At 48.3% G+C, this 27,283-nt stretch overlaps 1 protein-coding gene across 7 annotated transcripts in view; it reads right to left on the bottom strand.

Moving 5' to 3' along the window:
* Positions 1–27,283, bottom strand: part of CLEC16A (C-type lectin domain containing 16A) — a 241,250-nt gene that overhangs the window by 18,048 nt on the left and 195,919 nt on the right. For 6 of the 7 annotated variants that reach the window (XM_053554134.1, XM_053554136.1, XM_053554135.1 and 3 more), the window contains one exon: positions 5,959–6,123. The exons of the other annotated variant lie outside the window; for it this stretch is intronic. In XM_053554134.1, coding sequence (XP_053410109.1) covers positions 5,959–6,123 — 165 coding nt within the window. The remainder of the gene's footprint in view (positions 1–5,958; positions 6,124–27,283) is intronic. 7 annotated transcript variants of the gene reach the window in all.

The following is a 27,283-nucleotide window of genomic DNA, read 5'->3' as shown; positions in this document are numbered from 1 at the left end:
AAGGAAAGACTTCAAGTCATCAGCAACAGCTGTTGTCAGTCAGAAACCTCAGGGACAGAACAAACTGCCTGTCAGTTGAGACGTGGACCAGGAGTTCAGACACGAAAACTCACATCCCCAGGACAGTCCGAGCAGGGCAGGACGTGGCTGCAGGATCAGGGCCACTCCAGCTAAGTGAACCCAGTGGATTTCTCAGTTCTCTTAATGTTATACCCTGAAGCCCACAGCACAGTCCCTGAGTTCCGTAACTCTCCTCGGGCCCCTTCCCCAGCCATGGGGTTACCCCTCCAGGTGGTAATCGGGTAATTGGCACCTTTGAAAACCCAGCAGGAGAGCTGAGACCACGTGCAGGTGCCCGAGTGCTGAGTTTTACTTGGCTGAAACAAAAATGTTAGAACATCTCACTGCAAAGAAAGGACTCACAATCCCAGAGGCAAACTTGGGAGCGGAAGCAAGGCTCAGAAATCACATCACCAGAGCAGGGCAGGGAAAATGACTGAAATACCACTGGACTGACTATCTGCTGAAAAATGGCTAAGAAGGTACATTTCATGGTATGTATATTTTAACACAATGAAGTAAATGAAAAGACAGTATCTCTCACTTGGGTTTCTGCCCTTAAAAATGCTGAAGGACTGTGGGGACCCTGGGCAATGACACAATGGCAGGTTTCAAGCTGTCTAGCTCTCAGTTGGTCCAAATGGGTTTGGGTCTGGTCAGCTCATGTGAGAACTGGGGCTTCTTCCCTGCCTAGCCCACCCCTCAGTCTTCAGCTTTTGATTCCAGTGATGTTGGCTGGGAGCCCCTGGAGCCTCTGAGGCTGTCCCGCGCTGGCGGTCAGAGCCCCTGCACGCCTCCTTCACTGCGGTTTGTAACTGTACAATCTGTGGGCATCTGTTGGGCCTCCATTTGTTGCCCTGCTTGCCTGGGAGACCCATGCTCTGCCACTCTGGTTCCTAAAGTCTGTGTGCAGCAGAGACTCGACACAAACCTGGTTAGGAAATATTAAGACAGTGGAGAGGGGGTGCCTCAACCCTGGGTAGATAAGATCCAGGGATAGAAGCCACCAAGAGGAGTGAGAGGCCCAATGCGGCCTGGGCTGGTGAAGGGACCTCTTGGATCAGGTCTCAAGTCCACAAAACCAAGAGAAGCAGCCTCAGCCTAGCCCCTGGGAGCCAGCCCTATGGGAAGATGAGAACATGTGTATTTGGGAATAGCATGGGCCTCTTTCATACCCAGGTGGGACGCTTAGGGACCCCTGGGCTACACAGAAGGTGAAGGCAGAAAACCCAACTGAGCATCAGTTGGTTTAACCCCCTTATTTGGAGATGAACCCATATGGGCCCACAGAGGAGACGTGGCCATCTGGGGCGCACTTTGCTGCTGATTTTGGAGGATCACAGGCCTTCCCTCCAACGGAGGCCTGTGCTGGCCAGCCTTTTGTTGGCAGAGGCCATCCATGTTACCAGGCCTTTCTGAGTGGGGCTATGCCTTTTCACTTGGGTCCCAGAGCAGCCATGCGCATTGGGAGGAGAGATACATTTCATGGGCTCTCTCCAACCAGACCCAGGTCTCCAGGAAACACTTTGGACGGTCCTGAGACAGACTTAGGAACCACCTTGGATGCTGTGCTGGACATTTCAGAAGGTGGCACGTGGGCTTTGGAGTTGCCAGGGCTAGGGTTCAAATCTGGGCTCCTCTGCATGCCAGCATCATCATCTTGGACAAGTGACACGGCCTTTCTGAGCCCCTGTGTTCCCAACTGCACAAGGTGAGGTGGAACGTGGCAGGATTCATGAGGAGCATCTGTAAAGTGCTAGTGGGCACAGTGGGAGGCATGTTTAATTTCAGGAGTGTCGACTGGAACACCGCTCAGCCAGTACGCATGGAGAAGGCTGTGCAGTGGCTACAGCAGAAGCCCAGACCACACCAACTGCCAAAATAGTATGAAGGTCACCCCTTGCTTTTAACAGCATTGTTAACAATTCAAGTTTTTTTTTTTTCCTTTATTTTCATGTCATTTGCCTTCAGAAGATCATCTATTTTTTTTTTTTAATCTTTTTTTTTTTAAATTTTATTGTTTGGGATTCATTGAGGGTACAATAAGCCAGGTTACACTGATTGCAATTGTTAGGCAAAGTTCCTCTTGCAATCATGTCTTGCCCCCATAAAGTGTGACACACACCAAGGTAACAATTGAAGTTTTTTTGTTTTTTTTTTTTTTTGTAGAGACAGAGTCTCACTTTATGGCCCTTGGTAGAATGCCACGGCCTCACACAGCTCACAGCAACCTCCAACTCCTGGGCTTAAGCGATTCTCTTGCCTCAGCCTCCCGAGTAGCTGGGACTACACGCGCCTGCCACAATGCCCGGCTATTTTTTGGTTGCAGTTTGGCTGGGGCCGGGTTTGAACCCGCCACCCTCAGTATATGGGGCCAGTGCCTTACTGACTGAGCCACAGGCGCCGCCCTCAATTCAAGTTTTAAAAACTTTGGAGCAGAGCCATGGAACACAGGGCCTGTCTCAGTCACCTAGTAGACGGCATCTCTTATGCCTTTTCCCAACCAAACACTTGACTGTGCAGAATGTGGCTTCAATGACACAGAAGCCACTGGAGTTTGCTAGTTCCCATTCCAAAGACCTGGCAGCTGCTCTGCATAATAGGGAGCTTCCCAGACTCAGGAAGACTCTGTGACCACAGGGACAGGAATGCTTCTGACTTAGCACTGTGCCCTCAAAAGCCACTTTGAGGACAAGTGGCTCCTTGGTGGGGCCACAGCTGTCTTCAGCTGCCCAGAAGGAGGGCAGGGGTGGTTAGGGCAGAGGAGGAGAGACCCTGGCACATCCTGCTGCCTGGCTGGCCCTCCAGGGACGCTGTGTCTGGAGGACTGTGGCCAGGCCCTGGTGGATGGCCACAGAAGGGTGGCCTTCCGTAACCAGAAGACTGAACACTGGGCCACACTCCAAATTGATGTCAAACCAGGCAACTGGCAGAAGGGCTCCCATACCAATAAAAGCTGCCTTCCTTCTTCTGTCCTTCACTGTCCCGTCAGCATAGCTTGGTAGGATACCAAGCAGATGTTGGAACCATCCAGTTAGACCCGTTCCTACACAGAACATGGGAATGCCATATGCTTTGTTCTGGATCAGTGGTTCTCAACCTTCCTAATGCCTCCTAATGCTGTGACCCTTTAATACAGTTCCTCATGTTGTGGTGACCCCCAATCATAAAATTATTATTATTTTTTGAGACAGAGCCTCATTTTGTTGCCCTCGGTAGAGTGCCATGGCATCACACAGCTCATAGCAACCTCCAACTCCTAGACTTAAGCGATTCTCTTGCCTCAGCTTCCCAAGTAGCTGGGACTACAGGCGCCCGCCACAATGTCTGGCTATTTTTTGTTGCAGCTTGGCTGGGGCTGGGTTCGAACCTGCCACCCTTGTTATATGGGGCCGGCGCCCTACTCACTGAGCCACAGGCACTGCCCATTCTTTTTGTGTTTTAGACAGAGTCACATTTTCTCACCTTCAGTAGAGTGCTGTGACGTCATAGCTCACAGCAACCTCAAACTCTTGGACTCTCATGCTCCTCTTGCCTCAGCCTCCTGAGTAGCTGGGACTACAGGGCCCTCCACAATGCCTGGTTATTTTTTTGCTGCAGTTTGGCTGGAGCTGGGTTTGAACCTGCTACCCTAGGTATATGGGGCCAGCTCCCTACTCACTAAGCCACAGGCGCTGCCCTCCAACCTTAAAATTATTTTCGTTGCTACTTCATAATTGTAATTTTGCTACTGTTATGAATTGTAATGTAAATATCTGATATGCAGGATGTACTTTCATTGTTACAAAGGGATCGCGACCCACAGGTTGAGAACCGCTGTTCTGGATGGATAGGGGAGGCTGAAGCTGGCCTGGAAGTCTGGCATTGAGACAGAAGGAGCTCATGGGTTCTGATGTGCTCTCCTTCTAGGGATCAATAGGTACATCCCGAGGCGTCCGTAAGAGTAAAGCACATACTGCCGCCAGGCAGGCCCTTCATCAGGAGTGAGTTATACTGTGTCTGTAGGCTGGGCCTCAGGCTTTTACTGTCATGCAACATAAAAAATGAGGACCTGCACACTTGCCTCAACCAGCCTGCCGGGGACGCACTGGGCGGGAGCAAGCACCTTGGAGGGCATGGCTATCACTTATCGACTGCAACTGCCTGGCCACCTGACAGCCAAGCTAATAGCCCCTGGATTTCTAAGATGAGAAGATACATCATTGGCACTGTTCAGGGAATGGTGGGTTAGGGACAGAGGGGCTGAGGGAGGTCCAGAGAAAAGAAACCAGTGCCTGCTGCAGAGACCAGCCTCTGGGAGAAGGTGCAAGGTCAAAGCCCTGGGTGTCATGTTCAGGTGTATACAGAGGCCCAATTTTGATAATGTCGGTCTTAGTTGGTTTCAACTTTAGGCAAAGAAGTGTGTGGCTCATTTGTTCACTTAGCTGTTGGTGTGCCTTTTTAAAAATCAAAGGAAGTTGTCTGCAGCTACATTTGGAAGCGACCTTTTATCCCAAATGCAAGGGTAAATGTGTGTGTCTGGGTGCACATGCAAATACAGAAACGTACACAGGCAGGCAGAAAGTGGATGCACATGAGCACGTGAACCACACCCCTGCACCCCTGTCTCCAAGCAAGCAGGAGAACAGGATGAAGAGGGACACTGAGTGCTGCTCTTGGCTTCTGAAGGAAGCTCTGCTGTACTTCCCAGGAATGAGGCTGGGAGCAGGGTGGCTACTGCTTGGATGTGTAGTCAACCTTAAATCAGGCTCACATACAGCCTGGAAGGGGCGGCCCCCTTCCCCCAGCCTGGGGCAGGTGCTGAGTAGCGGAGAGCCTCAGGGAGGGGAAGGGGTGGTCTTCCTGCCTGGGCCTTGTGAATGTCAAGACTTCACTGTGGGAAGGCATAGGCAGATTGGGGTGCCCTGAGCCATAGGCATGGATGCCAAGAGGCTGAAAATGCCCAAGACAGAGATGTGGGTACCCAAGGAGATCTTGGCTCCTCAGGCTGAGGGGATGGTGGCCCAGGGCCCTCAATCTCCCCATCACTATAGTGGCACAGCCCTGTCATCTCTTTTGTCATGATCCAGACATCCATATTCTAATGAGAGTCAGGTCAGGCTGCCCTGAAATATGAGGACTCTGGTTTGGACCCTGCGGGAGTCAGGAAGGACACTGAAGATGCAGTCCAGAGGTGCTGAGGCCCTCCAGACCCAGGGGCTGTGCGGGGGGCATAAGGAATCCCACTGACTCGAGGACTGGAAGGCCTATCCTGCCTGGGTCCTTTTCCTCTGGCTGCATTTTGGGGCCCTGTTGTTCCAGAAACAAGCCTGGTGTCTTTATTGCCCTCACTGCGAGGTGCCCATGTTGACCGGCTCATGGCAGCCAAGAATGAGAGCTGCTCCAGGCCAACTCATGGCTTCCCTCGTGCCATGTGTGAAGTGGTGTAAGTTGCAGGATGGCAAGATGTGATTCCATCTCATCCTGCCAAACTCTCAAAGGGGTGGCAAAGTACACTGAGTCAGACAACCAGACTGCACCAAACATGTAAAGGGGAAACTGGCTATGGAGAAAAAAATGAGCAGGGACTTGATTCTCTACCCAGGGTGCATAGCATCACCTGGGGACCTCTTCCCATGATTCCCATGGGCTTCAGAGGTGTCGGTAAGGTGGGTTTAGGTGTGGCCTGCCTGGCACCGAGCAGCTCTGCAGTCAATGCCGGCCTGAAAAAGGAACGATTCCTCCCCAGCTGGGAGCTGACCCAGCCTGTGGGCAGTGCTATGCTAGAGGCACACAGAATACTCTGGGGTGGCAGCATCCTCCAAACATCGTGACAAGGATGGGCTGGAAGCCTGTGGCTGGAGTGGTGAGGGTTCTGGGGTCCTCCAACTGTCCCCCGACTGAGTCATGTGGTCATACCTGCTGGGCTCTGGGCTGTGGAGGAAGTAGAGGACGAGCTGGCACCTCCTGAGTCACAGTGGCTGGTGCTCCCACTGCCACTGGGGCTCCCGCCGGCAGATGGCAGTGACTGTGAGGATAGGGTTGGAGAGCTGTGCTGATTAATGCACTGGGCCACGGCGAAGCCTGCAAGGCAAGGTGGTAGGTGACCAAGTGGGAGGAGCTACAGGCCCAATAGGGGCTGCCACCCCCACACTGTGTTTGAGACACTGGGGTGAGCCCCTACCTCACAGGCAGGACTGGGGGCCTCCACATTTGGGGACCACCCAGTTCCAGCTCTTTGAAAAGTTTGCTCTGCCCCAGAATACGTGACCTTGCTGGTCAAGGGTGCAATCAGCCCAGAGGCCATGGGCCTGGTTCTGGCTCAGCAATGCACCAGCTGTGCCCATAAAGGGGACATGCAGCCTTGGGGATTCCAAGGCTCCTTACAAGTTCACATGGGGATACTGTATCCACAAAATCTCAGGCCTCTGCTGTCCCACTCACATCCCACCAGAGGAAAGGCACTGGACATAAGCTCTGAAGTCACACCCTGGTGGAAGGAGAGCACCTTGGGGGTCTCCCTGACAGAGAACCTGCTCTGCCCTCAGGGTTTTCGGGAGGTCAGGTTCAGGAGCAAGGAGAGCTCTGGTGGAGAGCTACCGATGGCAGAACTTCGAGTAGCCCTCAGGGCAATGCTATGACCTGCAGGTGGGGGCTGTACCCAGCATGGGGTGGATGAGCCCCATAACTTGGAGACAGTCAGGACTGGGCACAGCCCTGCTTTCCACAGGATAACCAGACATGTGAAAAACTGTCATGTTGCTCTGAGTCTGTTTTCTAGCCATGACCTGCTCTCATGACTCCACTGCTGTGGGAATAAAATGAGAGAACCTGTACAGGGTGCAGCTCGTGTTCTTATGACCAGTGTAAGCCCTTCTCACCCAGTCCAGAAGCCTCTTCTGGTGGACATATGTTTTTCTACAGACAGGGTGGGGAACCTGTGAACTTCCAAATCCTTAAGTGCAGCCTTTTGACTGAATCCAAATTTTAAAGATGTTCTGTGGATTCACAAGGCCACATTTAAGGATCCAGAAAGCCACATGTGGCCTTAAGGAGCTGGGCAGGATCCTTGGTGCTCTGTGGACCACATTGCTTTTGTCCCGTGTTCAGAAGCAGCACCAAATTGGGTGTGTGTGTGTGTCATTTTTCTAGCTGAGAGAGTAGACCTTGGTCCTCCTGGCCATTCCCTGGTCATAAGAACAAGCCTTGTCACTCCCTAAGTGAATACACACCACAGCCATTCCCAGACCTCATTCCTATTACCTGGGATGCCCGAACCTTGCATGGTCTAGCCCCGCTGATACTTCCAGAAGGTCTTCCGACCCTGACTTTACCTTTCTTAGAACTTGGGAAGGCAGCAGGGTATTGAGCAGGGGTCAGCAAATGAGAGCTCACTGCCTGTGTAGTAAGTGACGTCTTCCTGCAGCACAGCCACAGCCCTGCATCTACACAGACTAGCAGTGCTAAGAGGCTGAGCTGAGCAGTTAGTTGCCAAAGAGACCATGTGGCCAGCAAAGCCTATAAATTTTCGCTGCCTGGCCTGTGACAGGAGTAGTGTGCTGAGCGTGGTGGTCATCTTTTTTGTAGAAGGCACTTCCCCTTCCCCTGCTGAGAGGGCTGCTTATGGAGGGGATAGCAGGGTTCACATAGAGAGTTCTCAGGAAGAGGTGCTATGTGACACACTATGTGTGCTGGGAGAGCACTCAGATGAACTGTGGCAAACATCCAGCAAGTCCAAACACTGGTCAAGAAGAGTCCCTGGGGCAATTCCCACAGCCTCATAGAACCAGTTTTATACCTATTACTTCTTCTTCTTTTTTTTTTTTTTTTTTTTTGACAGAGTCTCACTTTATCACCCTTGGTAGGATGCTATGGCATCACAGCTCCCAGCAACCTCTAACTCTTGAGCTTAAGCGATTCTCTTGCCTCAGCCTCCCAAGTAGCTGGGACTACAGGCGCCTGCCACAACGCCTGGCTATTATTTTGTTGCAGTTATCACTGCTGTTTTAGTTGGCTGGGGCTGGGTTCGAACCAGCTACCCTGGGTATATGGGGGTGGCACAGCTACCCACTGAGCCATAGGTGCTGCCCCTATACCTGTTACTTCTTAATTACATAAAGTGGTAAACCCCCCAGTTTATAAGCTGTTTACTTGGCTCAAAAATGAATTACTCCTTAACAAATCAAAATGTTGAGATGGTTTTTCCTGAGCTGCCTGTTTATCAGAGCTGTGAGCAGGGGACCAGGGAGTGTCATACCAGGGCCAAGAACAGGCCTGAATGCTCTTGATGATGACTATCCCAGCCCAAATGGATGAATGACATGGTTATCCCGAGGTGGTCACCAGCCCTTTTCTGAAGACACAGTCCTCTGGCTCTCTTTAAAGCTCCCCTTTATTATGGAAATGTATTTGGAGTGGGGTCTATGGGGCCACAAATGTGATGCTGACATTACACTTTGAATACGAAAGTTCTTTCACCTTGGGAATAGGGTAGGGTGAAACCATAGACTGGCAATGAAATTTACACTCACTGAGAGTATGAACAAAACAGAAAAATAATCAACAGCCTCCACTACCACCCATTTGCAAGGTATGGCTGAGCAGAGAAAATCCAACCTAGCTTTCCTTCTGCTGCTTCTGCTAGGACCCCCTTCTCTCCTTTCTACTCTCGCCCCTCCCCAGTGATGCTGGGGTACAGAAAGGCATAGTAATTTTTTTTTTTTTTTTTTTTAGTGGGTGCCTAGGCCTCCACAGAAATTTTAAGGGCTTTCCCCCTAATTGAGGTGGCAACTACTTTAAGAGTTGGCTGGATGTGTAAGAAGGTCAGGAGGGCCCTGGAGAAAATTTAGGACGAGTGCTGTGGCCAGAGCGCCTGCCCCCTAGTTCTTGCTTCATCCCAGCACAGCAGTCCTTGATGAATTAGCTTTGGTGGAGGTGTCAGCCTCTCTGGGCATAAACCAAACACGCACGGACTGCCAAGTACGAGCAAATACACAGATAAGCCAGAGATCATGGGACAGGGCGCAGGCCTCCCTGAAATCCTCGCCAGCAGATAACATTCTTGGCTCTCCCAGGGTATGTCTCAAGAATAGACTGTGAAAAGTATATCAAAGGCCATTCAGACTTTCCCACCATCTGTCTGACCAATTCCACATCTAGGAATTTACGTGGCAGAAGGCACTGAGAGGATCCACGTACTGAAGCATAAGGACATTCAGAGCATTGAAGACGACGGTTATGTCCAAGAGCAAGGGCAAGGCCAAATAAATGAATTCTAACACATCCAGATGATAAAATTCTCTGGTGCCCACAAAGATGCTGGGATGAAGAAGGTTCAGCATGGAGGGAAATGCTCAAGAGGGAGTAAATGCAAAAGGGTTATTAGAAAAAAGCACTTCCGTGTGCTTCTGCAACTAGGCTCTCCCTCCCCTGCTGTCCATAGCACAGAACACAGAAGGGAGCAGGGGTTGGGGGGGTGGTGTTGAAGCTGATGCAGTGAAGAGTGCCAGGTGGTTTTACTATAGGGAGTTTTATTTTTTGTGTTTGTCTAAATTTTTCAAGACTACTGCTATGAACATTATTTTAAACCAGGAAAAAAGGAGGATGAATGAAGGAACACAAGCTGCTGGGGAGCGGGGTAGACTCAAGCTCTCAGTCTCTCCCCCAGACCTACCGAGAACCACACCAGCACATCCCCAGGGCTGGGGCCAGGCAGGCTGCCCCAGAAGCAGATGGACCTATGCCAATGGCAAAATGCATACCATTTTCCAGGAGCCCTGGGTTTTGCAGGGAAAGCCTGGGGGTCTTCCTGTTGTCCTCTGGCCCTGTTCTGTCACCTACTTGGGGAAGATGAACTAAAGAACAACTCCCTGGCATTTGTCAAGTGTAGAAATACCACAAAAAGGTCAGTCTTCTATATTAGGCCCACTGATAGAGGGAGGACTGGGCTTGGAGTCAGAATTCCAGGTTTGAGTCCAAGCTCTGTACACACCAGCTTTGAGACCTTGGATGAGCCTTCCTTCTCCTCCCTGGGGCTTCGAGTCTGTGGGCTTTTCCCGGTGAGAAGCAGGTTACTGTGATCCAGGATCCGACAGCGGGTGTGCAGCTGTGTTTTGCTTTGTCACATCATGTCTGTGTCTGTTTTGGGTACTATACCATTCATACATTAGGAGATTTTTACATACAAATCTGGATTTCTGGCTTTTAAAGAAATCAAAAGATCTGGCATTCCTGAGATGACTTTCCACAGGAGAACAACCGGAGGGGGCTAAGTGCAGTGGGCTCCTTCCCCTCCTGACTTGTCTGGCGTTGTGGACATTTCAATGATAATCTTTGATTTTTATCTTTAGATTTCTGATTAAATGCACAGGACTCAGGGAAGTTTGACCCTCCAGAAACCTTTCAAGTTGACTCGCTCCTCAACCCCAGAGTTATTGGGGATGTGAGGGGCATGTGGAAATAGGTCACCTGCCTCCAGCAGCCTAGAGCCAGCCTCAGACCTCTAATGAACCACCTGCTTTCTGCCTTTGCTGGGCTGGTCCCCCAGTCTGGAATTCCCTCTTTCCTTTGTTCTGTCTTCACAACCCCCTCCACCAATCCCTCACAGCTCATGAAGCTCAGGGCCAGCTTGGGCAGGAGTTTTTACAGCAAGTGGCATTAGCTGCTCTCTCCCTTGTGCTCCTACAGCCTGCCCTGTCAGCCTTGAGCTGTGTAGGAGTTGGTCTGCCCAAGTAAGGCATAAGGAACTTGACTGCATTTTGTGCAAGGACTATCATTACTTTAACTGCCAGCACCTGGAACTCTCTGGGATAAGATGGTTTTGAACAGTGTTTCTGATATTGCTGTCTTTCAATACTTATTTTCCCCTTCAGTTACAGAACCTGACCAGTTAGGCATGGCCATATGACTAAATTGTGGCCAACGAGATAGAAATGGATGTGGCATGTGGGATTTCCAAGAAGGCCTTTAAAAGGAAAGGAGGTGTACCCTCCTCCATCCTGCTTCCTGGAAAATGAATGTGATGGCTGGAACTCCAGCAGCCATCCTAAGCCATGAGGATGAATTACACATTAGGGATGGCAGATCCTTGAGCAGGAAGGAGCTATGCAGCTCTTGACCACCTCCACCCAGGGTTCCTTTACCTGAGAGGGAAATGAGTTTCCCTTTTGGGATTGTCTTTCCTATCTAGTTGAGCCTTATCGTAACACATTATTGACCAGTCATGAGTTAACTCATGTTTGCACTTGCATTACTTATTGAAATTTTTAAGACACAGGGTAATGTGGGATAATGTAAAAGCTTTTGCGATTGTGTTCAGTTGTATTCACTTTATTATAAGAAATTATTTTTCTAGATATGCAGGTTTTTATCACAAATGGAACAATTTTATAGAAACTCTGCTAAAACTTTATCATGGATGGAAATTACCACTAGTGATATAAAGAAGTTTCTCAGTTTATCGGTATTGATGAGACAGACAAAAAACATCAGAGAGATTACTGGTCAATGGACCCTTTGCTTGAAACACCAATATTTTCTAAAACTATGACCAGAATGAGGTTCAAGTGAATCCTTACATTTTTTCATCTTAGTGATAATTCACAAGCTATGTCTAGTGAAGACAAACTTTATAAAATTAGGCCTCTTTGGGATTACTATATTTTAAAATTTCAGTCAAGAGTTATCTCTAGATGAAGCAATGGTACCACATAGGGGATGTAAAAGCTTCATTTCACTTTTACATTTAATTACGGAATAGTAACTGTTGACATGGGATAGCTTCCACATAAAATTGCTGATCAACAATGTATTAACTATAGTAATGTAATACTATATCAGTATTAACTGATATAGTTGGAAAAAAATCTTTATTAATGCAGGGGTGTCCCCATGAGGGACAAGGAACAGACTAGCCACCAGAGCTGACCATGCCTGCTGGAGGAATCTGGGTGTGGTGAGGTGAAGAGAAAGGGGAGAGGGCCGTGAGATTGGAAAGTGAATCTTCTCTTGGTCCCCCAAATCTTTACAAAATACTCTCTCAATTCTTTTCCACATGGTGCAAGTGGACGTTTTGGGTAGAAATCAGTGAAAGGACTGCTTTCTGGTGTCATATCAGGCCACAGAGATTTCATATGGAGGTCAAGACCTGGAAACCAGGGAGACCAGGAGAGACTAAATGATGGGATGGGCTCGGATGGCCAGAAATCTCAGTTTTTTTCCTAGGGGGTTTGAGTGTAGGGGGACTGAGTTTCCCAAATCTCCAAGTTTGAGCAGGGAGGCCCCAGCTGACCTCTGTAACCTGCCCAGAGCTGTGCTGCTTTGCACACTATAATTACTCTGAGGATACTGGCTATGTGACTAAAGTATAACTCTTATACGCAAAACAAAACAAAATGAAAAACACAACTACCCTTTGGAAGATGAGAAAACTACCCAAGCTTCTGAGAGATCCACAGGGACCTTTCAGAGAGCTGAAGTGGAAGGAACCCCGTTGGCTCAGAACTCACTCCGGGGATTCTCCATGCTTTACCCAATGGTATTAACCTCACCTCACTGCTTCATACCCTCAGATGTGCTTATGTATCACCTGCTTTCAGGAAGGATTTGAAATGGCTTATATTTTAAAACTCAAATCCAAATGCCATAGATCTAAATACGGAAAGCCACTTAAACAAAAACTACATAAGAGTCCAACAATAAAAGGTGAGTGGGAAGTGAAAAGTTACACCCAACCTTCAGCTATGGGAATTTAATGTCACCATTTGGCTCTGCGCTTCCTGGGAGCCAAGACCTCAGGGGAATTTGTAGCAGGTGATCTACATGACAGGCCAATTCATCCACAAAGTTCCTGTCCCATTAAACCTCTTTGGGAGCATGTCCCTGAAAGCAGCTTCACAGGAGATATAGCTGCCTGACCGGAGATGGAGCCTCAGCCTGCAAAGACAAAACGCCAGAGGACAGTCCTTTCCAGTTAATAAACAGTGAAACTCCCACACAAGATGAAAATGGAACCCCTTTGGCTGGCACAGTGCCTTGCCAAGGAGGGGTTCTCCTCCCCTTTCGAGATACCTTCGTGGATCCTACTTTTGAAAGTTGTAGACACAGCAAGGCTGGCCAGCTGGGCACAGAGGTGAATCGGGGGCTCCCCACTTGTTCTCAGTTTTTCTTTATTTGATACGGACACGGACACTGACACACCATGTTGTTCTATTAGAAAGCAATAGCATAGGCTAGTCTGTGTGGGGCACTCTGCCTCTGGGGCAGGGAGAGGGCAGGGCGATGACAGGGACTGGTGGAGACGGGGTGAGCTAGAAGGGCAGTTCCCAGCTTCTCCTGACTGCTGCTGCCTGAGAACACAGGCCCCAGTGTGGCTACAGTTTCTGGTTCTTCAAGGGAAGCTGGATATCTGGGTTTGTATGCAAAGCTTCCATATTTTTAAAAATGTTGATACCTTAATTCCCATTCTTTTTTAAAAAATAAAAGGCAGACAACCCCAGGCAAACCAAACCAAACCAAACTCACTGTTCTGCCCTGGGCTGAGACAGGGGTCTCTAGCCTTGATTTTAAGCCCTGGGGTCCAAGTGTTGGGGCCACCTTGCCCAAAACCCAGAGATGGGTAGCTACTGAGTCTAAGGCACATGATCAAGACATTTATGTCTCAGAGAGGTACAATAAAGAAGTCCAGGTTTCGATAGATCTCTTCTAGATCTAAGATCTGGAGGGGAGAGCTGCCTGCCCTAACAAAACCAACATTTATTTATGGCTGTTCCAGATTGAAAAGCATAATAATATAAAATCCCCTGAGGGCTGATTCAGGAGAAGCAACTCATGCATTTTCTAGTCTCAGAGGTGAATGAAGACCACGCGGCGTGGGTGAGCTGAGCTTGCCTTTCATTAGCAAATCCGTTTGGAGGCTGCAGCTCAGGTTTCTGACGATGCAGTGCTCATATTTTCTCACACCCATCACGATGCTGGGAAACAGTATAAAATCAATTGGCCTTGTGACCTTGTGCACAAACCCAAGACAGCAAGTGCACCGTGGCCTTATTTTTTCCCCTGGCTGGCTCCGTCCTCAGCTCTGCCCTTTCACCTCCCAGAGTTGTCTGCCAGGTCCCTGGGGCGAGAGAGAAAGGGCTAGGATGCGACGAAGTCTGGGACTATAGCTTCTGGTGGCGCTGGACAGACTACAGCTTATTAGATTGATCTATAGGGGACACCAACCTTTCTCATTCACACATCTGTCCCAAGAGGCAGCTCTGGAGCCTACCCCCCATCCTCTGAACAGCCAACCCAGGAGGATGGGGCACAGGTCCCAAACTACCCACAGAGGTTCTAAGAGACATGTGTTGGGGGGCTGAGAAAACAGGGTTCAGAATTAAGTCCAACAACAGGTGTACCCATGCTCACCTAGGACTCCTAAGAGTAATCTTCACAAAACCAAAGGTATCTACTGACACATGGGCAGGGTTCAGGTGGCAGTGACCCTGAGGGCCAGCAGGCCCCATAGAGTCCCCCACAAGTCCCTTTCCTCACTGCTAGGACTCTGAGGTTTGGGTAAAGGCAGAAACACAGGTTCTTGCACAGAGACCCTCTTTCCTGCTTCCCTTTATTAAGCCTCAAACCATCAACTGTTAACAGGGTTGTGCGCAAAACCTCTTTTCAGGGAAATCTAAGGGCTCCCTCTACAATGGGGATTTCTGATTTTCCACTTGTGTCTTGGCACTGAAGTAGCCACTTCCTGTCCAGCCCAGGGGTAGATCTACAAATCCGGCAGCTGGGAGCCACCACCGCGGGCTGCTTCCTTAACCTTCACCACGGGCGACCCCTACATCACTGACTGGCTGTACCTCAAAATGAACTTAAAGACTTTTTATTTCTGGATGCTTTTCAAGGGATAACATGTTCAACATATAAAAATAGCTGGGAACTTGTAGAATCTTTTAGCCTATAGCTCTTTATCCATGGATAAATCCTCTTGGATTTTAAGGGCTATACTTGAAAACCTGCAGAAAAGAAAAAATGGTCTTTCAGTATCTTGCTTTCTCTTTGTGCCATCTCTGTTCTAACAGTGCCCTCAGAATTCTTTTGCTCTCAGGTGAAGGCTTGCCTGTGTTGTGTGGGTGGCCACCCGGGGGACAGATCCGATGTCTAAATGTCCCTTTTGCTGCTGAGGACATTTGGGCTGCTTGAATGTCAGGAATGCGTGCGTCTTTGTCGTCTCTGTGTGTGCAACCGTGCTGGTGTCCCTGTGCTGCCTCAGACGTAAGCACCCCTCTAAGACGCAGGGGGCAGGGGGCTGGATTTCTGAGAATCTCTCACAGTGGCACAACCTGGCTTTGAGTTTTTGGAACTGAGCATTGCCAGGATGGGCTTTCCTCCCAAGGACCAGGTCCCTGCCTTGCCCAGCCCCTGCCCTCTTCCGATGGCATTACCGTCTGAACATTAGTAACCAAAAAGCTCCACAAGTCTCTCAGCCAAGGCACTAGAGAGCTCCTCAGCGTCCATCTCGGCTGCCTCTCTACCGAGGCAGCAAATCGGGCTGAAAGAGCAGTAAGAGGGAGGTGGGTTAGACAGTTACTAGGAGCGCATCCAGACACAGTAGCTCACCGACCCCAAGAGCCCGAGGGCGATGAGCCAGGGACCCAGAGGTAGGGTGGGGAGGCCAGAGCTCTGCCTGCAAAGGACATCCTGGCAGGCTAAGGAGTGAACTTCCCCAGCAAGCTTCTAGTCCCATCGGCCCTGCTTTGTCCTCTCAGGCCAGAATGGGGGAGACTACGTGGCACCCATAGCGTGTCACATTGGCATGTCTCACACGTGTATGTCACGCCCTGAGTGTTCGACAAGGTGGAGGTGTACAAAGGGGCCACGGAATTCATTTTGATTCTCCACAAAAGGGACGTGCAGTTGACACACACTTAATGGGCTCCCTAGGCCGAGAGTCATATGCCACAGTCCCATCCCATTTGCTCATGTTTTTGCCAGGGCTCTGATTTTGCAGAGTGGAGTGGCTAAATTCTGCAGCCTGGCCCTGTCGCCATAGCCTCTCCTACCATGTGTTTTAACAAATTGGGGTTAGGTCAGATTGACAGTGGATGACATTCTATCACATATCATCACAAGGAGAATTGTAGATCCTCTCTGGGACTGTGTGGGTCAGAAGTAATCAGGGAGTGTGTGCACAAAGCCACACATACCCCATACTCATACCAAGCTGGGTAGGTGGGCAGGACTCTGTCTACTTCTGTCTTGGCAGACTGGGGGGCATAGCCTTCTTCCATCTGCAGAAAGAAGCCCTGAGAATAGTGGCTCTTTGGCTCTAGGGCTGTGGCTTCTACTCTGAGTACAGGGTACAGCCATGAAGAGTGTGCAGAGGCATCTGTCCCCCTATGGGCATGTGACTTCAGGTGAGCCACCTTCCCCACGAGTCTGTGTCCTTTCTCATACAGAGTGGGGTGACAATGACACACCTCACAGGGCTCACGAGGACTAAAGGACTGATACAGTCTCAGGTTCAGGTAGTGCTTGCTGTTCTAATGACATAGCTGGAATTTATGGTACCTGGAACTTGGGCCCAATGAGGCAAGAACTGGAAATTTTCATTTTTATAAATGTCTTTAGACAAAGGGGTATGTAGCAAAATTAATGGCTCAGCTCTTTAGAGAAGACAACAAAAGTAAAAATAAAAAAATTGTCCTCACTTTAGTCTTTATGACTGAAGGTTTTACGAGTTTATAATAAAGTGAGATATGAGAGAGCTTTCCTAAGGAACTCCAAATACCTTAAGTTTAAGGGATTTATATAAAAAGTTTATGATAAAACGGAGCCTTTGTTACTTTCATATAGATCCTTTAAATATCAGGTTATGTTGTTTTCAAGACACATTGTTCTGTTAGTATTTCTTTGATGGAGAGATATGGATTAGGCTGAAATGTATAAACTCACAAATACTCAACCAAACTGACTTACGAAAACTTCCCACGAATATACCCCTCTTAAAGACATCTGCTGGGACAATTCAGAGGGCAGTGAAGGAGGGAGCAGCCAGCTGTGTATTCAAACAGGTGGCTCCGCAGAGTTCTCCCCTCCTCTGTCCGGCCACGGAGCGGGTGTGGATGTGTGCTCCCATACGTACCTCTGCACGCCCCCTTCTCCAGCTTAATCTCATCCTTTCATTTCCAAAAGCCAGCAGCTTCTATAAGCTTTCATGCTTGGAAATAGCCTTGGTCTTTAAGAGAGGGGTATGTCTTTTTGACAGGAAACCTATTTTAAAAAAGGGCTTCTAAGGAACCGGAGGGGCTTCTTGAAGAAGCCATGGTTGGATTTGTTTTCACTCTTCATGTCCTTGCAAATGCTAAGCTAATGTGTTCAACATTAAAATCACCCTGGCTATTCTGCATTTGTAGTTTTGACTTATTTTTTTAGTATTATTAATATTTCATCATAAAAGTATTGATTTCCTTTAACTAAGAGACTTTAAAGTTTGCTGCATCCTTAAGCATGATTTTATTATGTCTTAAGGCCAAACGGCCCCTCCCCCCCACCGCCCTCCGTGAAGGAATGCTTTTCCGTTTATATAATGTGTGTCAAGAAGAAAAAAGAAATTGATTCACAGAATTCTGCATTACAGGCAACTTTTAAGGAACACGTCTAGTATGTATACTTAAGACATTTCTTAAACACAACTGTATGTTTTATTGTTAAGCCTTTTTACAAAGGCTGTAAGAGGTAAGAACCAAAGCACAACATTTATATTAAAATATGGGATCACTCCAAGAAAAGCAAATCTGGTAAAATTCAGACAACTTAGAAACTCCTCACAAGTGCCCCAGTATTCATAAAAACCTTACATTCCACTCTGTCATCCTCTTCTTTCTTTTAAAAAAGGCAACAGAAAATAACAAGGGACCCTGCTGATTTGGGTTTGCCTAGAAGAAGCACCATTTCCTTTTTTATCCAAATCACCAGCATCAGAGGCCAGTTGCAGAATTAGGGAAGAGAACACTTAGCTTTACAGAACCCATCCAGGAAGCAGGCGGAGGGCAGTAACTGGCAAAACAAACTAAGCGCTCTGAAATGTTTAAATATTGAACATCCTTTCTCCTTCCTCTACATTTATTATTAACTTGGACCCGCATCACTGTGTGCATTGACTTCGTTTCTTCCCAAGAATCCAAGACACAATGGACAATGCTCAGGGGTGAGGAGTGGGGGTGGGCGGAGATTTGGGTTTCTTTCTTTCATACCCTCGCTGGAGTTCCTTTACGGTCAGCCTCACTGTTTTAGAGCCATGAATTCCTGGAAACGTCTCAGCCTTTCAATGACCCCTGGCGCCCAAATGCCGATGATTAGTGCCCCAAACATCGACAGCCTGGACTTTCTTCCCCTTCCAAACAAGGGGGCAGTGTCAGGGGGAGGCCATTGGGTTAGTGAGGCTGCGGACTCGTCATTAGGACAGGTGCTCTATTGCTTGGTGGTGTGGTGGTTCCTTTGGCTTTGTCCAGGTAGAAACAATGCTCAGGATGCCATGTGAATGCCAAAACAACAGGAATTTCTGTCTACAGCCACCACTAACTCATGTCCTTTGTTCAGTTTCTGGACAACTGAGGGGGGCTGGCAGTAACCTTGTTCTGACATGTGAAGCCTGTCAGATATCAGTGACCTGGGCCCAGCAGCCATGCAAACTCTGAGCTTAGCCCCTGCATCATGCCTTGTGAAGACGAACATGTGGGATCAGAAATATAAACCAAAAATTTCTCTAGAAAACAAGGCAGCACCTTTTCTTGGGAACAGAAAAGGACCATTGGTCATGGACCATTCATCAGGTCCATGCAGAAATCAGCCACCCTCCTGCCAAATGGGAGATCCTATGGATTTGCTAGTAGAATGAGCTGGTTATAAATGTTCGTTTTTCGTGGGCTTTTATCTGTTCAAGTGAAATTGTCCCAAATGACCAACCTAAGGCTTCCACTTTCCTTTAAAAGACAGTGCTACATTTAAGATCAATGTTTTCCCCTGAAATACAGGCTAAATTTATCCTTCCCTGCATCCTGCTCCCTGGTCTCCATGCTAGGCTGGCCCTGCCCTTGCTGAGTTAGGTGTCTAAGCCTAGTGCTAATCCTCACCTGCAGCACCCCAGAACCCCTCTCTGTCTCTGCTTGCTACACACACAAAGCCCTCTGGCTCTCAGGGAGTCCTCTTCTGCCTTGTTCTCTGAAGTCCCTATTAAATAAGCTCTGGCTTCCCAGCTTCCTTACCTGTCCCCAGCTCTCACAGTTTACCTTAAAAAGCTCCCCAGGCTGGATGGATTTGAGAACCCTGCCCGGGCCCAGCCCCCAGCCCCCCGAAAGTGGCTGAGGGCTCTTTATCTGATTGCCTTTTGCAGCAGTGGGCTGATGCAGGCTGCTGGGGACTTTACAGACTGAACTAAATCAGAGAACTCACTTCTCCCTCCTGGTCTGGCTTGGCAAGCTGCCCTGTGAGTGAAAATGCACTGATTGATTTAATGCCTGATGCCCAGAGGGCCCGGTATTTCTGAAATCTCTATTCATCTCTATGGTTGCAAGAGAACATGCCCTAAAGAGACATTTGGAGCTGTGTTCTCCAATCTGCTATTAACCTATAGACTGTCTCTCTTTTTGGCAGGAATAATGTGAATTGATAGAAAGTATGCCTGAGCCCATGCTGGTGGGCATGCACATGCTCAGGCAGGCTGCAACTCCGCTGAGTCCAGGTGGGGAAAAAAAACATGGGATCTAGAGGAGGTTGGGGGGAATCCTCTACTCTGATTTCTGGAAAGCAACCTGGAGAAGGGCTAGCAAGAGCCTTATACAGGGTGCCCATAAAGTTCATGTGCAATTTAAAATAGACTTTGCACATGAACTTTGTGGACACCCTGTATGACATTCCCTCTGACTCTTAGGAATGGTTTCTACAGGAATAATTGGAAACAAGGATCAAGATTTCTGTGTAAAGATGTTCATTATCACGTAGTAGAAACAACTAAAGTAGGCAATATAAGTAAAATAAGTAAATTTGGGCTAATTCAGACTGTTTGGGGTTTAATTCTGCTCTCTCCAAATTCTTATGTTGAAGTATTAACTGCTAATACCTCAGAATGTGACCTGATCTGGGAATAGGGTTGTTTCGGAGATGTAATTTGTTAAGATGAGGTCATTTAAGGTGGGCCCTCATCCAACATGACTAAGTCTTCTAAAAAGTGGAAATTTGGCCACACACACGCACACAGGGAGAATACCATAAAGATGAAAGCAGAGAGTGGGGTGATGCTTCATAAGCCATGAAGTACCAAAGATGGCCAGCAAACTGCCAGAAGCCAAGGAGAGAGGCCTGGAGCAGACTCTTCCTGATAGCCCTCAGAAGGAACCAACAAGCTGCCCACACCTTGATTTTGGACTTTTGGCCTCCAGAACCTTGAGACCATAAGTTTCTGTTGTTTACACCACCAAGTTTGCAGAACTTTGTTACAGCCACCTCAGGAAGGATGATTGCACAGCCATGAAGAATTAATTTTGGAAAGAGATATTTTACAGCATGGGGGGACACTTTTGACATGCCGGCAACAATGTTAATAACAAAACCTTGTGTCCCAGTAATTCTGTTTCATGTGTTACACATGTGCATGGAGAGGTATGTTTGCAGGAGCCCACAAGAGTCTGGGACAGCAAAAGCCTGGAACAAATGAATTATTGCTCAGCCTAAAAGACGCAAGTATCCACACTGCAGAATGCCACGCAGCCTCAAAAAAGGATGCGTGAGATCTGTAAGCACTGAAAGGATTCCTGATTCACCACAGTGTCTGAGAAAAGCAAGCTGCAGTAGGATATAAGGAATTGCGATTCTGTCTAGGTGTTTTTTGCATTTTGTTTTTTTTTAAGGCAGCCCAAACCATAAGATAATTAAAGATCCATAACTCCTTATTTGAAAACTCTGTGGCCATACATGCCCTGGAATTTAGAATATTTGGGAGTTAAAAGTCCATTTTTGTATATGTATATATGATGTTACACCCTCAGCTGGGTCTCAAGTAGCTAAAACAAAATATTACATTTCTACAGGAAAAAAATATATATAACTGGCATGAACAATAAATAGCCCTTAAATAGTTCAGGGCCAGTTCCCACTAAGTGAATTAGGAAAAATCTTTTTATTTTTAGAGCTGTTTGGACTTCAGAGTTTCAGAGGTTGTGGCCCTGTCCTGTCCCTCCGCTCTGAGCACAGGTATTTAGTGCAACCACACAGAGAAAGATGCAGGGAGGAGGAAGGAAAAGGTAAGGCAAACAATGACGACGTGGTGTCCGAGGAAGAGTTGCAAGTGGGGACGAAAAGCTAAAGGAGACTTAAGTGTCATTTGAAATATTTTGATTTTTAAAATCAACTCATGTATTTCTTGGGCAACTACAAATTATTTTAGGCTCAGCACCCGTGGCACAGTGGTTATGGTGCCAGCCACATATACTGAGGGTGCCGGGTTCGAACCCAGCCCGGGCCATCTAAAACAACAATGACAACTACAACAAAGAATAGCTGGGTATTGTGGTGGGCGCCTGTAGTCCCCACCACAAGTCCCCCCACTTGGGAAGCTGAGGCAATAGAATCACTTAAGCCCAAGAGTTGGAGGTTGCTGCAAGCTGTGATGCCACCGCACTCTACCAAGGGTGACATAGTGAAACTGTCTCCAAAAAAAAAGAAAGAAATAAAAATAAAAATTATTTTAAAAAATGAAGGAAAAAACAGGGAAAACAAAAATGGAAAGTAAACTGAAAAAAAATTTTTTTTGAGACAGAGTCTCACTCTGTCACTGTGGGGTCAAGCGCCGTGGTGTCATCATAGCTCACAGCAACCTCAAACTCTTGGGCTCAAGTGACTGATCCTCTTGCCTCAACTTCCCAAGTAGCTGGGACTACAGGCTCCCACCAAAACACCTGGCTAGTTTTTCTATTTTTAAGCAGAGATGGGGTCTCATTCTTGCTCAGGCTGGTCTTGAACTCCTGAGCTCAAGCAATCCACCCACTTCTGCCTCCCAGAATGCTGGGATTACAGGTGTGAGCCACCAAACCTGGATTAAACTGACATACTGACAACGCTTTCTTCTGGGTTGGTAGGACTGTGAAGGATTTCTTCTTCCTGTAGCTTTATGATGTTTATTTATAATTTTCTGTGTTCATTTATCAGCACACAAAAATCAATCTGATGTTGCTGGTCCCACCCATTCCCGTCATCATCAGCTTGTCCCCAGGGCCTTCATGACCTGGTGGGGTTGAGTCTCACTGCCTCCCTGACTCGCCACCATGTTCTGCTCTGACAGTAGTGCCGGCCCTGCAACTCCACAGCCATGAAGCATGATCCCCTCCCTGGCTCTTCTAACATGCTGGCAGCTTTGATTCAGCATCTCTCTTAATCTTTCTGTCCTTCATTTTTCTGCCTTCTCTGGCCTTTGATTGCTTTTTGGGAGTTTATCATATTGAACTTTTTAGCCCTTTCCAGGAAACCTTAGTATTTTTTCTTCCCTTTCACAATTAATAAATAATCGTGAGAGCACTTCTTAGACAGAAGTACATTCTGCCTCCTAAACAGAACCGGTGGAGCTTCTCTTCTGTGGCTCCTCTGGGCTGGTACTGAGCGTCCTGCAATAGCAGTGCATTCAGGGGAAGGCACCAACCATTTGCTCACTATCTGAGCTGCTCCTGCTCCTTCCTGAGAGATGGCTGTGCTTCCAAAGCCATCCTTTAGAGGCACTGGACTTGGAGTCTAAATGCTGGGGTGTGGACAGGGAAATAGAGGCATGCCATGTGAGTTAAGAAGCTGGGCCTTGGTGACAAACAGATATGGGTTCAAACCCCAGCTCTGATGATGACTGGTTGTGTACCCAGGAACACAGCCTCAAAACTCCATTTCCCTGGTAATACTATGGGGGAAATAAACCCTACATCTTCCTTCACTGTGAGGATTAAGTGAGAAGCGTCCATACACTCTCTCAGCACAGTGCCTGCCATGGAGCGACTGCTCAGTGAACGGCTGGCCCATCACGCTCTAGGGCTTCCAGACACCTTCCCAAATTCCACCTTGCAAAAAGAGCACAGCTAGCCCTAATTACGCCTAAGACATAAGATACAGCATTTGGGATTATATTTTTTAAAGCCATTCAGTAGAGTTGCTGGCATATCATCTACTGGTACCAGGAAGTAACTTTCAGAGCAACAAGCAGGCCCTGTTCACCTGTGTTCTGCCTCCAGTCCACCGCACAAACTGCTCATCACACTTCAGGGCTTTCAACAAATGTTCACGGCAGTGATTCTAATACCTACTTTCTTTCCCAGAAATTGTGATTCTGAGGTCAGACCACAATCAACAAAGATTTCTGGAAAGGTATGAAATGCAAACTTATCTCATAATTTACAGGAAAGGAAAGGGAACAGGAGGCTATTTTACCAGTAAGAACACAGTTTTCTTCTTCAAAGTCAAAAAGAAATGGAAAAAGGCACGTTTTAGGAAAGAGGAAGGGTGCCAGGTGAGTCTGGATTGCATCAAGGTTTCCAAATTATTCCGGAATGTGTCGTGGGTTCCAATTTCTTTTTTCACATTTGGACTGCTTTAAGGAAAATGTTACATAAATTGGACTATTTTATGATCAAAATGGGACACAAATGAGATAATCTGGTCTTTATGTGCTGTCTGATGACAGCTTTGTGACAGTCTGACAGTTTGGAACTGTACTTTCTTAAATCAACAGCTTTATTGAGATAAAATTCACATACAGTATAGTCTACCCCTTTAAAGCATACAGTTTACTTGATTTTTAGTGTATTCACAAGGCTGTGCAAACATTGGTGCAATCACTTTTAGACCATTTTCATCTCCCACATAACAAGTTTTGAGTATGGCTTGCAGCAGGGGATTGCAAACACTTTATCCCTTATCCTGCCAAGTGGGCTAGAGCCTGGCATTTTGAAGAACCTTGTCTTTTAGGTTCTGTTATCCATTCTCTTGAGTGTGGTACAAAACATTTCATTCTTCAAATGAGGACCGAGCCCAAGAATTTTCTCTTCCAACAAAATTCACCGTGGAAAAACATCCCAGGTCAAATTCCTCCTTTTGTGTTAATGAAGGGTAGAGGCCAGGGACCAGGGCCATGGTAGGAGGCACTGCGCTGAACACCTGCCTGGGAAACAGGACCAGGGTGGAAATTGATGACAAAGGGGAATTCTGTGCCTGGCCAAACTAGTGGTAGGTATCATGTGGGCAGCCTATGGGCCAGGTGTCAAAGGCTCTTCTGTCCCTGGGGACCCCTGCCAGGGATACAATGCCACCCAGCGTTCCTCCTCTCAGGTATTTCAATATCCTTTCTTTAGAGAAGCCTTCCTGCACTCCCCGTCTAGGTCAAATGCTGTTTCTGCACACAGCAGCTTCCTTTAGGGCACTGATCATGATGGGCGGTTCTAGACTGACTATGGCACCCACAGTGCCTGAGAACTCCAAAGGACTGATCTGTTAGGATTACCCCTGAGTCTCCAGTAGCGATGTCCAGCACAGAGAAGGGGGCATTAAAGATGTGCTGGCTCCATCTACCGAGTACCGACCACGTACAACCTACACGTATATGCCTGATATAGCCCAGAAGCTGGGAGTTCAGCAATAAACCAACACAGTGCCGGCCTTCTTGCAGCTTACAGTTTGATAATGGGATGGGATGAGATGGGGTAAGGGTAGACACGGACGAAACAGAACATGTCAGGAGGGCTTGAGGGCTATGAAGAGAATTCGCAGGGGAGGGACCCTGGGTCCTGGGAGCAGGACAGAATTGCTACTACCTAGGATGGTTAGGGAAGACCCCCTAAGATGGTGAGACCTGAGGAAGAACCTGAAGGAGGTGAAGACAGAGCCACACAGGTACCTGGGGTGAGTGTTCCAAGCAGAGGCCATCTAATGCAGGGCCCATGAAGCAGGGGTGCGCCAGGAATGGCCCCAGGCTCCTAGGGCTGCCTCAGAGTCAGGGGGAGGCTAGGGTTTAGTCTTAGGAGAAACAGAGTGTAGGCAACCTGGGGCTACTGTGAGGCCCCTGTTTTCATTCTGAGTGAAATGGGGCCAGTGATGGATTTAAGCAGCAGAAATACATAACCTGACTTATACCTTGAAAAGATCTTTCCAGCTATGGTGCTGAGAACAGACAGTAGGGAAGTAGCAATTTTGAAGCCACTGAAACAGCCCAAACCTGGCCAAGGTTGGAATCAGCATACGTCATCCTGCAGGCCAAACCCAGCACCCACCTGTCCTGTCAACGAAGATTTACAGGAGCGCAGCCATATCCCCTTGGTTATAGATTGTGCTTTTGGCTGTGATGTGTGAGTCTAGTTGAGACCATATGGCCCTAAAAGCCTAAAATATTTACTCTCTGGTGCTTAAAAAGGGAGTTAGCTGGAGATGGGTGTGTTAGTAAGAGTCCTGGGTTGTATCTACTCTTCTCTGGTAGAGCTGACAGCTTGGGGTTGACCTGAGTGTGACAGAGGCCACAAAATGACACCTGCTTTGGCCCTGGTTCAATTAGTGGATTTGGGCTCCAGTCACTCAACACAAGGACAGGTCATCAGTTGCCTCTTCTTTCCAGCTAAGTGTGGTCATTGGGTTCCATGGGCAGCCTGGCTGGGGACCCGCTCCTGTGAGCAGTTTTCCTGCTCTGAGAACCAAGTGTGGTCAGTGTGGGGTGGGAGTCTTAGCTCTCATTAGTGGCTCCCTGGCCCACCTACAAAGTCTAGCAGGTCACCTCGAGCAGGGGCCAGCTCCACGTGGCCTCTTCTGCTGTCCCTCATCACCTCAGGCTGCTTGCAGGAGCCCCCTACACACAGCCCAACATGCCCCCCTACCCCAATGCACCACATTTAACCTGCCCATCCTTTGACACCTCCTTCCACACCTGCTCTGGGCCCCCACGTCATTATAGTGAGGATTAGGCTCTTAATACAACGGTAAGCTGCTGCCTTCCCAGAACACTGTAAACTCTCTGGAAGCACAGAACACGGTGCAGGGCCACACCCATGCTGAAAGGGTGACAAGCTTTGAGGAACATGTGAGGGAAGAAGCTGCTTTTCCTACAGAGTGGTACCAACGACTCTCTTCTCACTGTGGCTCAACTGGGCTAGGTCTAGACAGTGGCCTTTTCCAAAAGCTCTCAAGGCAATTCTAAGAATGCCCAGCAAGGGCCAACGATCATAGAACTAGACTGGCTCGGGCCAGGGCCTTCCAGCTGGGGAGGATCCTTCAGGAATTGGGAGTCTGAGCTTCGAAAAGAGACATCCTCTGGGTGCCTGGGCTCTGTCAGCTGAGGGAAGGGGAGCTTTTTTTTTGCTCCTTAGGGTTCCAGTTGACCGACTTTCTGGTCACCTAGTTGGCCATCCGACAGAAGCTGTGGCAGTACAGGACAGGGAAAGGACAAGTGTGCCTGCTTGGAGAAGCGAGGAACTGATGTTAGGGCTGTGCTGAGCTGAGCTGGCCTTGTTACCCCTCGCAGCAGGCAACAGAGGCTGTTCTCTAGTCTGAGGCTATAAGAACACTTCTGGAGGCTGGATAGCACACTTGGTCCCCTGCTTCTCTGGGACAGCATAGCTTTACTAGCTTGGGTGTGGTTCCTGACTGTGATTTTAAGATTCACTTACTCTAAGGTGGATGATGGAGGTGGGAGTCGATCAACCTAGTGGTTTTCAGAGAACCAGGGCCAGGAGACGCTTTCAAGGCATTGGGTTTCTAGTTATTTGTGGATTTGAGGTCAATAACTTAGAATTATCCTCCAGTGGACCTGAGAGTTATGGGATTCAGCCTTCCAGCAGGCTTTTGACCCACGTCAGTAACAACACAGAACAGGGAATAAAGGCGAAAATGAGAACACAGAGCGGGTGGCTGGGTGGTGGCAAGAGCACAGACCAGGGTCGGTGCACAGGGCCAGTGTTCTGCCTGGCTCTGTTGCATACTAGTTGTGCAACTCCAGGAAAGTTACTTAGCCCCTCTGAGCCTTAGGAACCCTCGATTGCAATGGGAGCAGATGCCCCCTCACCCCAGGGAGGTTCTGAAAATGAGACAATGAAGGCATGGGACATGCCAGGTACAGAGCGTGAGGCACAGAGGTACCCAGTGGAGAGGACCGGGGAGCCTGCCCCTCCCCTCACTCTGTGTCCAGGTCTTTCCTGCTTCAGGGCCCTGCATACCCTGTGCCCATCCCATCAGCTGCAGTGAAACC

Source organism: Nycticebus coucang, chromosome 12, assembly GCF_027406575.1.
Source record: "Nycticebus coucang isolate mNycCou1 chromosome 12, mNycCou1.pri, whole genome shotgun sequence".
Classification (NCBI taxonomy): Eukaryota; Metazoa; Chordata; class Mammalia; order Primates; family Lorisidae; genus Nycticebus; species Nycticebus coucang.
This window is presented reverse-complemented; position numbering and strand designations above follow the sequence as displayed.